The sequence below is a fragment of the Neltuma alba genome, unplaced genomic scaffold (genome assembly GCF_004799145.2).
Source record: "Neltuma alba isolate B1F8T4 unplaced genomic scaffold, ASM479914v2 tig00002809_pilon, whole genome shotgun sequence".
Lineage (NCBI taxonomy): Eukaryota > Viridiplantae > Streptophyta > Magnoliopsida > Fabales > Fabaceae > Neltuma > Neltuma alba.
Window position 1 is genome coordinate 104,906 of NW_021633025.1, and position 12,816 is coordinate 117,721.

At 35.3% G+C, this 12,816-nt stretch overlaps 2 protein-coding genes across 4 annotated transcripts; both read right to left on the bottom strand.

Moving 5' to 3' along the window:
* Positions 1-235: 235 nt before the first annotated feature.
* On the bottom strand, positions 236-4,840 carry LOC114738172 (heat shock 70 kDa protein, mitochondrial-like). The gene is made up of 6 exons (XM_028926196.1): positions 4,718-4,840; positions 3,595-3,659; positions 3,408-3,486; positions 2,744-3,310; positions 2,023-2,643; positions 236-1,114 (listed from the first exon to the last, which is right to left on the bottom strand). The coding sequence occupies exons 1-6, from the start codon at positions 4,790-4,792 to the stop codon at positions 488-490; spliced, it is 2,034 nt and encodes a 677-aa protein (XP_028782029.1). The 5' UTR covers positions 4,793-4,840; the 3' UTR covers positions 236-487.
* Positions 4,841-7,377: 2,537 nt separating this feature from the next.
* On the bottom strand, positions 7,378-12,528 carry LOC114738140 (uncharacterized). 3 transcript variants are annotated; one of them, XM_028926176.1, is made up of 9 exons: positions 12,072-12,528; positions 11,605-11,706; positions 11,317-11,476; positions 11,044-11,223; positions 10,565-10,699; positions 10,219-10,301; positions 9,064-9,157; positions 8,891-8,986; positions 7,378-7,918 (listed from the first exon to the last, which is right to left on the bottom strand). In XM_028926176.1, exons 1-8 carry the CDS (start codon positions 12,344-12,346, stop codon positions 8,909-8,911), a joined length of 1,107 nt encoding a protein of 368 aa, XP_028782009.1. In that variant the 5' UTR covers positions 12,347-12,528; the 3' UTR covers positions 7,378-7,918; positions 8,891-8,908. The 3 variants fall into 3 exon arrangements, with proteins under 3 accessions (XP_028782009.1, XP_028782001.1, XP_028781992.1); XM_028926168.1 differs by having other exon boundaries at positions 7,378-7,921; XM_028926159.1 differs by having other exon boundaries at positions 7,378-7,941.
* Positions 12,529-12,816: the final 288 nt, after the last annotated feature.

The window sequence follows — 12,816 nt, forward strand, 5'->3', positions numbered from 1 at the left end:
AAAAAAATCCTTCTAATAATAATAGTTTTAGCCAATACACTTAATTAGCAAGAATATTTTAAGAATGATAACACTTATTTATTACAAATAACTAACTTAACTTATTTTCTTAATCCCCTCAAATTAGTCAATTAGATCTTATAATTAATACTGTATCTAAATTATTTGCCGCACCTTAACGCGAAACCAAAATGCATGAATTGAGGGGCAAAAAAGGAAAAAAAAAGGCACAAAAGAGTGAAAGACACATCCTTCACTATAACTAAAAGAATACACGAGGATGACAAGCAACAGATAAATCCCTCAAGGGCAAAATTTCGCTCTTATTAAGAGCTCAGCTCAATGCTCAACAAGTTTTAAACAAATGAAAATGCCTCAATTATGAATGGCCCTATGACGTGTTTAAGAAAAACAAGAACCTTATCCTTTTTCCTTAATTGTTTGAATTATCAGGGAAGAAATTACCCAAAACCAGAACCTACATCTCTCACTTCTTGACCTCCTCATATTCTGCTTCCGGAGGCTGATCACCACCCTGAGAACCGCCAGAAGAGGAGGAATCGCCGCTCGAACCACCTGACATGTGTTGGCCAATCTTGGAGACAGCCTTGTTTGCAGCATCAACCTTGGCCTTAATTTCCTCCACATTGTCCCCTGACATTGCTGTCCTCAAATCTGCAACTGCATCCTCAATCTCCTTGGCCACTTCACTTGGAATCTTGTCTCTATACTCATTCAAGCTCTTCTCAATGCTGTAGACGGTAGTGTCTGCACTGTTCCTGACATCGATCAATGCTTTTCTTTCTTGATCTCTTTGGGCATGCAACTCTGCTTCTTTGACCATCTTCTCAATCTCATCTTCAGAGAGCCCGCCAGATGAGCGAATAGTGATTTGTTGCTCTTTGCCAGTGGACTTGTCTTTGGCAGATACGGTGACAATTCCGTTGGCGTCAATATCAAAAGTGACCTCAATTTGAGGCATGCCTCTGGGAGCCGGGGGAATGCCCATGAGCTCAAATTCTCCAAGCATTTTGTTGTCAGCCGCCATTTCTCGCTCACCTTGCAACACCTTGATACCCACCTGCGTTTGATTATCCGCTGCAGTAGAGAACACCTGTAAAAATAACTTCACCAGTTAGGAATAGATTCCACCACATCTTGAAAAGATTTCAACTGATGTTTAGAAATTATTCCACCAGTCAGCTACAAGAAACACAAAATAGCAAGTTAAGGAGCACATTTGCAACAGTCTTCTTTCTCTCACATTTAATAATACTTGCATGTGCAGTGCCATGGAAGATTTATCTTGCGGAAATTCCATTTAAGCGTATGAAAGGATTAGTTACTTTTGAAACAATATGGTTGACGGAACCCAAGAAACCAAATATGAAATTGACCAATAATAAATCAAGGAGAAAATATAACCAGACACTGATTGATATCATAATTCGAAATAGTCTCCTCTTCATTGATAAGAAAGACAACTTGCAGCAGAAATCTCACACATAACGGAGATAAGCTACTGTAAACAAAAGGAAAATAAATCAGAAGTTCAGCACACTCAAAATCAAATAACTGAACACCCAAAAAAGAAAGGATTGCAATGTAAACCTTTGAAAATCGAAGATTTATCAGAATAATTAGTAATTGGTAGTTTTTATTATAGATGAGTTTGGCATTATAGATAGGACAGTCGTATCAGGAAAAGAGTCCACCACATTTTAACAACTTCAACTCATGTTTAGAAGTCACAACAGTCAGCTACCAGAAATACAAAATAGCAGTTCCCAAGCATATTTGTGACAGTCTTCTTTCTCTCACATTTAATACATGTTAGTACAGTGCAGCGGATGAAATATCTTGTGGAAATTTCATTATCTTATGAAAGGCTTAGTTACTTTCGAAACTATAGTACTTACCTGAAGGCTTGGCGGCTTGAACAATATACTAATAAGCCCGCTTTCTTGGATGTGATAGTTATGATTCATGCATTAAAAGACAATTACTAGCTTTAATATTTACCTGACTCTTTTTCGTAGGAATGGTAGTGTTCCTTGAGATCAGTCTAGTGAAGATGCCACCCAAAGTTTCAATACCCAAGGACAGTGGGGTCACGTCTAGGAGAAGCAACTCTTTAACATCTCCACGAAGGATACCACCTTGGATAGCTGCTCCCATTGCAACTGCCTCATCAGGATTTACACCTTTGCTAGGACTCTTTCCAAAGATCTCAGAAACAACCTCTTGCACTTTAGGCACACGAGTCATCCCACCAACCAGAAGAACCTCATCAACATCTTTAATGGAGATGTTGGCATCCTTCAAGCAGTTCTTACATGGTGCCTTTGTCCTTTCAATCAAGTGATTCACCAAAGTCTCGAACTTGGACCTAGTCAATGTGATATTCAGATGCTTTGCACCAGATGCATCAGCAGTGATGAAAGGCAGGTTGATTTCAGTTTGAGATGTTGAAGACAATTCTATCTTAGCCTTCTCAGCGGCTTCTCTGAGTCTTTGCAAGGCAAGTCTATCCTTTGAAAGATCAATACTCTCAGTTCTCTTGAATTCACTCACTAGAAAGTCCAACAGGGCATTGTCAAAATCTTCTCCTCCCAAGAAAGTGTCACCGTTTGTGGCTTTCACCTACATACATCAAGGAATATTATCACCAATAGCCAAATTAATCCTACAAGTTCCAAAAAGAATAAAAAGAGAGGACATTAAAATAAGAAAGTTTTCATACCTCAAAAACACCATTAGAAATTTCTAATATGGAAACATCAAATGTTCCACCTCCAAGATCAAAAACTGCAATCAGTCCCTCCTTGTTGTTCATCCCATATGAAAGTGCAGCTGCAGTGGGCTCATTTATGATTCTCTGTACATCAAGCCCTGCAATTCTACCAGCATCCTTTGTTGCCTGCCTCTGCGCATCATTGAAGTAAGCTGGCACTGTGACCACAGCTTTTGAGACAGACTTTCCAAGGTATGATTCTGCAGTTTCCTTCATCTTGGTAAGAACGAAAGCCCCGATTTGACTAGGAGAGTACTGCTGCCCATTAGCTTCAACCCATGCATCTCCATTTGGAGCCTTCGTAATCTTGTATGGGACCATCTTCATCTCCTTCTGAGTTTGAGGATCGTCATATCGCCTACCAATCAAACGCTTGGTTCCAAAAACTGTGTTTGTTGGGTTGGTTACAGCCTGCCGTTTGGCTGGCGTACCAACAAGCAGCTCTCCTTTCTGATTGAAGGCAACCACAGATGGTGTTGTACGAGCTCCTTCAGAGTTTTCAATGACTTTAGGATTCTGCAAAGCATGTAATATTAGTCAAGAACACCACATATAAAAAATAAATATGTACACTATTTGAAAAAATCCAAGAGATGAATGAAGAATGTTCTACCTTTCCCTCCATAACAGCAACACACGAATTGGTAGTACCCAAATCAATACCAACAACATCATTACCAGCAGGCCTTGAACTGAAATGCACATGAAACGGTACCATAAGTAGACATTCTTAGAAACTGAAATGATGAACATAGAGCAACTCTAGTAATAATTACTTAAATTAGGACAAGAAATAAAACCTGAATGGCCGAGACAAACTCGTCCAAATTTGACTGACATGTGCTGGTTTAGAGCTACCTGTCAACTGTATAAAGTACAAACATTTGTTTAAGAAAATGTTTTTTTTTCTTCTCTGTGCAACTCAATTACACGATATAGCGGATAAAATTAACTAACGACATAACTAAGACAACGATGCTATGGCATTGACATAAAATCACATTTACATACCCTCAAATTCAGATAATTAATCTATATAGGCTAGCAGAGCCTGACCCAAAATTATAATAATAATAAAAAAAAAAGAGGGCTGGCAGAGGGAATGGCGAGAGGTTCAGATTTGAAGGTATTACAGAGACGCCACTAAGAGGGAAAAAAACAAGTCCTCGGAAATGGATTCAGCACACAAAGATAGGCTAAAATTAAATAAAATACTTCATAACCTCCATAATCTGTAAAACAATAAATGAACAATACATCTATATCCATAGAAGCAAATTTAGCGCTTCCCACAAACAAACCTGTTTTAACTTAGTGTTTAGGAATCCAGCAAATATGAGAAATGAGTCATTTGACAGGGCCCTTTTCCCTTTATGTATTGTGCCAGTGTAAGGCTCAGATATTAAACAGTGACTGTAGGTCAAACTTGCTCAGAATCAGTTAAAGAAAAAAGATGCACTGCCTTCGCAAGACACAAAAATGAGCATCAGAGTAGAAAGTTCTTCATAAGCCCCACATCAATAAAGCCATTGATAAGCTCAAGAAAACAAGATAAAAGGCCAGAAATGGATGAGATTTTACTTGGGTCTGATCATAATAGCTTAAATTATTTAGAGGAACAAAAGATATTCCTGTCGAAAGTCGAAAAGCACCAAAGCCAAGACGAGTGATTCAAATGAATAATAAATAATACCATATCAGGCAAACCATTCATGAACTTCTGAAAACAACACAAACAGCCAATAATATATGAAATGCTACACTGATCAGATCATTGCAGGTTAAATCACTTGCTAGAAAACAATTCATTCGTGGCGAAAAAAAGAAGCTCCTCTCAACAAGAAACCAAACTCCGATAGACTAAAATGTGAATTCCGCATCATAATCAGGGGCACTTAGCAAGAGCAAGTGAGGTAATGGTACCGATCGATAGGTGGCAAAAGAGGCAGAAGCTACATCACGCCTTCGTAGAGAGCGGAGCAGGGATGCGGCAGCCATCACCAGAAGAGAGGGGAGCTTGACGGCAAAGAACCGAAGAAGGCAAATGTTGGAATATGAGGAAGTGAGGCTTTAACTTTGCCGTTAGGGTTTAGTGTCTTTTTTTTTTTTTGGGTTGCCATCGGTCAGGGTTTAGGGTTCTACGGAAATAATAAGGATAAGAATTTCTTTTAAAAATAGTTTTTTTTTTTTTCATTTTGTGAGATACATGTGTGTGCATTCCCTATGTATTTTTGAATAAATATAAGCACAATTAATATTTTACATTTTTGGCCACAAATTAAAATTTTATATTGACACATTAAATCCGGTCAAAAAATATTAACACATTAAAAAGATAAAAATAATCACAGGAAGTTGTACTATTTATAATTATCTCTCTAAACTTTTACTAAATAAAAGTAAAATACTAAAGTTTCTAATCATCCCACGGTAAGATGAACAATACAATGAACAATTGCTTCCACAACAAATAAAACAGAGAACTTTTGTTTGCATTTTAATTTCCGCGGGATGATAAATCATAAGATAAAATAATTTTTTATTTAAATTTTAATATGTATGGAACTATCAATTCTAAAAGAGAATAAGTTGCTTATGTTTCATTTTTACATTTTTTTTTAATAGACAAGAGTAAATACTTTAAAAACAATTTTTTTTTAAAAAACAAAAGTAACATGGGCATAAAACAGAGTGATGGCCATGAATTTAAAAAATAAATAAACAAATAAAACAACAGAGAAGCTTCTAGAACGAGGGGGCGGTGCAGCAGTATAAATGTTCTCCTATCCCAACCGGAGAAATAATAGGCCGGAGGAAAAATGATGTTTAGGCTCACGTTTTGTGTATCGGATTTCTGGCTTTGAAATGGACTTATGTAATAAGTTATTTGAGGCTGTTTTCTTTCGGTTGACAGAGCAATAAGGAATACTGTTAGAGCATTAATTTGGTTTTAAAATTTGTCACCTACTTGACCCTCTCGTATGTATTTATCCATTACATATATTTAATTAAGTATTTTAGTATTTTTCAACTTCCTTATAATAATAAATTTAATTTTTTTTATTTTTAATAATTTTATTTTCAATACTTCTTTTAAAATGGTCACATTATATATATAATTTTTTTATAATAATAAATTTAATTTTTTTATTTTTAATAATTTTACTTTCAATACTTCTTTTAAAATAATCACATTATGTATATAATTTCTTTCTAATAATAAATTAAATTTCTTTATTTTTAATGATTTTATTTTCATTATTTCTTTTAAAATTGTCACATTATATATAATTTCTTTCTAATAATAAATTAAATTTCTTTATTTTTAATAATTTTCTTTTCCTTATTTCTTTTAAAATAGTCACATTATTTATATCTAACATTAGATATGTACTCCACTATTTAATAAAATTCATGTCCTTTTAAGTTATTTTACATTCAAACAAGTTTCAGCTTCTCAAACTGATTTTTTTTACAAAACCTAATCTAAATATAAATCACATTACACTATCTGACTTTTACTCAATCTGACTTCTGTAAAACTCAGCTTGAAAAAAAGTTACTTCTGCTACTACTAATCCAAACACACCTTTTGTTAGGGAGAAAGTTTCAAGAGCAGTGAAAAAGATTCTTTTTGTTGTATTTTCAAAAAAGTTATAAATAAATTAGATTTTGATTTAATAATACAATGGGAAAAGTGACATTTATTTTAATATCATAAATCCCCCATATTATAAACTAATAGTATATACTATCTCTCATTCTAATTATAAGATTTTGTTTATAAATTACAAATGTAGCCTTATAAATAAAATAGAAATAGTATTTTTTATTAGAACATCATATTTGAGAGAATCCAAACTCTCTTGCCAGCGAAAGAAGATAGATACGAGGGCAAAAAAAAAGAAGAAGAGAGATAAGGTCAACAAGTGGCTGCTTCACTGACAGTACCACCCACAACATTTAGAAAATGAAAATTTCTAAATATTTCGTCAAATCCAAAGAATTTTTCTAGTTATATTTCAATAAAACGATTTTTATTAACCATTACATACATTGATTTATTATCATCACCACTGATATAAAATCACTCTAAGTTTGCGATCAAGAACAAGACAACTGATAATGCATTTTTTCAAATAGCTATACGAGATTCAATATCACCGAATCTTGATGAGTATTATTAAATCTAATCAATCAAAACTAATTCTCACAATATAATTTTCTTATTCATAAGATTTAAACATTTAATTTTATCTAAGTACAATCAAGTTTCTTCCACCATTTACACAATAATACATTTTTTACTTTAAAAAAATATACTACCTCCGGTCCTTAATATAAGACCTTGTTTGACTTTTATTTTGCTCCTAAATATAAGACCTCAATCCACTTTGTCTCTCATATTTATGTATTTTTTTCCAAAGTAATCTTTCTAACAATAATAGGTCTAGATAACAAACTTGATTAGTAAGGATATTTCAGGAAAAACAATACCTATTCATTACAAATAACTATCTTAATTAAGTTTCTTAATCTCTCCAAATTAGTTAATTGGGTCTTATAATTAGGACTAGCTCGTATATGACAAACAATATGGATTCTGCTTTTCCAAATATATCTACAAAAATTGTTCCCCTCAAGCCGAACCTTTCCCCGGCTCCATGGCCACTCCTCACTTATCTCACTCTTCATGAGGGAATGCGGCTTACAAAAGAAATTTTTGGACTTCATCCATAAAGTGTGAGAATATACTGACATTACAATGTCCACATCAGGTAGAAACAAAATACTGCATCTGAAAGCATATTTCATTTTCCTGTCATCCTTCAAGTCGCAGAGGAAAATAGCTATAGAGCTTAACAATGGAGAGGCAAACCAGCAGAAGTCACAGAATCACGAAATCACGAATGGTTGTTCTACATCTGCTTGCCAGTTATGAAGTGGGTTCTGTGCAGAGGGTAGAGGAAAGAAGCAACAGAGCTTAAGATGCTAGCAACGGCAGAATGAAGATGACGACAACGTCACTGGGTTTCTTCTTTTTCCTGGCTCTTTCTCTCTTTCTTCCCATCCAAGCAAAGGGTTAATCCACATCTCAAAATCCAATGTATCCCTCATCGCTTCCTTCTTTTTCCATATGAATGGTACATGCAAATCATATAAAAATAGCAACAAGCAATACAGATTAATTACATGAACCACCAGACACATTAAGTTTCAGATTCAGGATGCAATAAGATTGATTTTTTAAACATATGAAAATGACTCCATGTCTGCTGGGTGAAATTTTACCAGACTAGAACCGTAACACCCTGGTTAGACTAACTAATTCACTCTCTTTTGGCTGTGGAGCTGACCAAAGGAACCGTTTTTCAAATAAAAAGGGGTAGGATGGAGGATAGAAGCTAAGTATAAGTTCTGCATTAGTTTGTGGAGTGAGTAAAATGCGACATAAAAAGTAGACAAGGCATCTTCTTTGGCTCTCGAGCCAAAAAGAGAGAACACTCTCAACTTGAGAAAAGGAAATTATTATTCTTATTTGCTTTCAAACAAAACGCACAGGCCTTATTTATACCCGTCCTAGAGGGTACTTTCGTCCAGAAGATCATCAGACGAACCATTAAAACTTACAGAACATAGTATGGAACTCACAAGAGTTACACACACCCAAAAAAAAAAAGAACCATTATGAGTTTGTTCCCTAACTCATGTAACTACTAGGAGCTGTAAATGGAGTTTGTTAATGGGAGGGAGTTATGGATCCGCATCATTCACTGTCACTGTCAATTTGAGTTTCAAAAGGTTGTAAAGAAGTTCATTAAATGGTTCAGTTTGCACCATAGGACAAAAGCTGGCAATATTCAAAGAGCAACTGGCAGAAAAAGGACACACCGACTAATCAAATCATCAGGAACATTGCTTCACAAAACAAACAGTGTGAAGAATGAATCAAATGAAGCCCCTTAGGCAACTGAATTACAGAAATTGTATTCAAGAACACTTCTTATGCAATCTCTATATCAGGTGGAGAAAGTTTGCTCATCAACACAAAAGGATGTTTCCCATCAATATTAAAGTTTAACATTAGACATGTACCTTGAGATGATATTGAATTCATCGAATCCATTGGTTATACTCATCCATCCTTATCATGAAGGAGCTTGAACTTGGGGAACCTCCTCCACCATATGCCTTCAATTTCAATTTTAACAAAACTCAATATATATCAAAATATTGAAAAATCAGAAAGAGATAAGCATGGAACACACTTTTGCAACTTCAGACGTATCTGTGGCATTATCAGTGCTTCTCAGGCACATTTTAAGATTAGTCCGCTGCATGAATATCACAGCTCCTATGGGCCTGCCTTACATACAAGCATTCAATGCATTAAATCATGCATACATATGAATAAACCTTAGGTAGAAAACAAAAGATCTAATCGCAATGAAGCAGGAAGACAATCAGGCTGGAAGGACTTGTTAAAAGACATTTTTCAGATACTTCGCTGCTTACCTTTTTCCGGGCCAAAATTCTTCACTGTTTATAAGAATATGAGTAAACAAAGATGCTTGGACAAAGGTATGTATAGTCAATGCTTAAAATCAGAGAAAGAATCAATATAATTATAGAAACGGCCAAGGATCTTGTTAAATTTTCCCGAGTCCAAGCAAAATATGAAGCCCCTCATCCCTGAGACAGAATTGTTACAATATCTTTTTATATGTATGCTTATGAAATCCCATATCAACATAATTAACATGCTGACACATGATCCATGCCAAAAACCTCGCATCCATGATTGACAAACCAAACCTAAATCAACAACATAAGATGAGAGAAAAGCAGAACTCAATAACTCACGAAGCTGTCATTAGGTAATTGTTTATTCTTTTACTTTATATCTTCATTTTAGATTGCTAGAGTAGAAAGAAGTTGGCGAGAAGATTATGCCATTTTGTTCCACAGAGAAATTAATTGGGGCAAACCAGTTGTGGGTATTATCGTCAAGAACCATTTGCCCACAAGTGTGTTTAATTTAGTTTGGGATAGGTTAACCACATCTGCTATTGTGCCCAACCAGTCCTTCATCCAAATGATCCCAACTCTAAAGAAATAAATGAAAGGAGCCTTGCACTAATGACAAATGGAATTATTGGGTCATAATTCATTGGTAGACCTACATTTATATTTCAGTCATTACCGACTATGGCTTCTGTTTTTTTCCCCGAGCTTTGACTTCCCATGAATAATTTTTTTCCTCCATTTCATGGTCATAAATTTCCAAGTTCCACCTGAGTTAGACATTAAGCATGGATCGAAGTTTATGCTTCTGTCAGCAAACTAATGGAGAATTATTTTTCTAATGAACTAAAAATATTAAGACAAACAAAAACGTAAGGGCATTTTTGTGAATAAATTACCTTAGACCAGCAGCAGCACTCTTTACGCTCAGGAGCTTGCCGATTTCATCACTTAAATTTGAGTTCTCATCTGCCCTGACTCCCTGAAGCAATAGAGAAGGAAACAAAATTTGATTACAAACTTCAATCTCAAAGTTGGGTGTGGGAGCACAATGTTGCAGTCACATGATGATGCCACTGTAATAAAACTCAATGGTGAAAGCTTTTATATGCTAAAAAAAAAAGTAGAGACAAATATGAGTAACAATTATGTAAAGTTAGGTTATGCTAGGACATGGTCAATGAATTAATTACAAATGGCAGTAGAGAATGACAGTATAATGATGATTAAATCTTGGAAGACTACCAGACACTCTCCATAAAATCCTCTACCCAGCCGAACCCTGAAAACTTTTCCCAGCAATTTATTTGCAGCACTCTGGCGGAATGAAAGATGTGAGTTTCCTTTAGCAATTAAATCTTCAGCAGTTAACTCCAGCAACTGTGACAAAGATTTTTTGGAAGTAAGAGAAACGTTTGGCGACAACATGATATCAGGAGTTGAAGTTAGAACTATTTTGGGTAAGAAAAGTAACAAAGCGGATTTCAAAAGTAACATACACCCAGGCTAATCATGCCATAGTCTGAAAAGTTGCAACACTCGTGTAGTGTAAATGAAACATATAACCTCTTGACATTGTGTGTCATGTAACTATAATTCCAATTGTTTGTGAAACACATTTTTCAATAAAGAATTATTCATTGTGCCCACTTCGCTATGAACTAAATTCATATTAAAACCTACTCAAAATTTCTCAGTAATATGAGATCTATAAAGGATCAAACCTGCTCATACATATATGGATTAGCAATGCAATTGAACCTTGAGCGCCATTCACCCAGTCCAAAGTTAAAGGCCCTGATGTTGGGCAAGCTCCACCGACGAAGATCTCCATCCTCAATATATTTAAGAACAAGTTCCACACGGTCTCTTACTTTTGAGTCCAGCAAACGTGGAGCCGCACCCTTTATGATATTCAAACATCTTTCTAACTCAGTAATAACCATATAAGATGCTGGAGAACAAAAGCATGTAGAAGAGCCCTAATTCATACTTACATCAGGAACTGTAATATCTCCATGTTTGGCAGAAAAGTATTCATAAACAGCACTGGAGCTACTCTTCTCAAGGTTTACAAGAATAGTGAGATTCTCAGGGCAATCATTGACATCGGGAATACATGGAAGTACTGATTTCCGGTGATCAAACCCAACAACCCTGAATGAGTAGAGATGTTAAATTAATATGCAATTTATGACACTCGTGTGAGGAAAGGAAAAATGATCAACATAGAGGCAGTCAGAAAGGATGCATGTTATCATAACAGGAGTTCAATCTCCGCTTACTTGCATTCTAATTGCTGTGAAAGTTTCAAAAGAAACTCTTTTGGACAAAGAAAGTCAAGCAGATAACACGTCTCAAGGCCTTCAATGTTCAGATCTTCAACCCTGACGTACATTTGTAACTTCATCAACAGAACACCCCAGACAAAATGTTTCAAGTTCCTATTTCATTCTAAAGAATTTCGAAGAAGAAATAAAGTCAATCGATGAATTATACCTCGGTAGAGGTTCCCATAATAATAACTTTTTAATAGAGCCAGATAGACAACTTTCTGCTTTCAAAACTAATCCGTTGACTACCAGTAGGAAATAAGCACATGAAGGTCCGTTATACTATAAATTAAGAATGTTCTACACGACCGCTGTTTTATTCTTATGCTACATTTCATAAACAAGGAGACAAAGCGTTATAAGGAAAAACAAAAATCTAAAACCCCGTAGTGAAAAATAGAAGCGTCTGATAGCTAAACCTGAGAGGCTCAGCAGAAGAGAAAGGCAAAATAAGGCATGGCATATTATGATAAGTGTGGAAGAGGTGAGCAAAAAGAGCCGAGTAAGCTCCAGAAAAAGAGGGGTAATTGTAGAGCACAACACTGGGAACTCTCTCTTCCGAAGCTTTAGCAATGGCTTCCAAAACAGCATTTGATCGTAAGCTCCGAACCCACAAAGATACCGGATTGCGAGACCAACTCCTCCATTTCCGAACCAGAGACTGACCCACTTCACAGTATCCTTTTAAGCCCATGATTTATTTGAATATGAGGTTGAATGTGATGATTTGAGCAAGTGAACAACATTAGCCCGAAATGATAGCACAAGAAATCGAGAAGATTTACGAAACAAATTTTGGCTTTATCTCCATTCTCAAGGTTCCGGGCTTAACAGGAGGGCCATGAGAATCCGATCGCCTGTGCAGCTTCCCTGAAGTGAGTTGAAGACGATGACTTTCAGCCGTTCGATTGAGTGAACACGGTAAATTGTCTTCGGTGGCACAATTTTACCCTTCTTTTGTGCCAAAAAAGAAAAGAGTTTATTTGAATATGATTAAAAATATTAAAAAAATACAATGAGAACCCATAAAATTATTTATATATACAAAAATGATTTTTTTTTTCGTTTTTTGCATCAAATAATTTAATAGAAATTAAAAAATGACAGAAAAAGAAACTAAAAATTATAAATCCCAATTCAAGTTTACTAACACAACTTTATTTG

Excerpts from the sequence above, each read along its gene's own strand:
- LOC114738172 (XM_028926196.1), bottom strand. The coding sequence starts at position 4,792 with ATGGCTGCCGCATCCCTGCTCCGCTCTCTACGAAGGCGTGATGTAGCT. Across the intron at positions 3,660-4,717 it reads CTTTTGCCACCTATCGATCG|TTGACAGGTAGCTCTAAACC; the intron begins GTACCATTACCT and ends TACTTTATACAG. Across the intron at positions 1,115-2,022 it reads TTCCTACGAAAAAGAGTCAG|GTGTTCTCTACTGCAGCGGA; the intron begins GTAAATATTAAA and ends TTATTTTTACAG.
- LOC114738140 (XM_028926176.1), bottom strand. The coding sequence starts at position 12,346 with ATGGGCTTAAAAGGATACTGTGAAGTGGGTCAGTCTCTGGTTCGGAAA. Across the intron at positions 9,158-10,218 it reads AGTGCTGCTGCTGGTCTAAG|GCCCATAGGAGCTGTGATAT; the intron begins GTAATTTATTCA and ends TATGTAAGGCAG. Across the intron at positions 8,987-9,063 it reads ATACGTCTGAAGTTGCAAAA|GCATATGGTGGAGGAGGTTC; the intron begins GTGTGTTCCATG and ends TTGAAATTGAAG.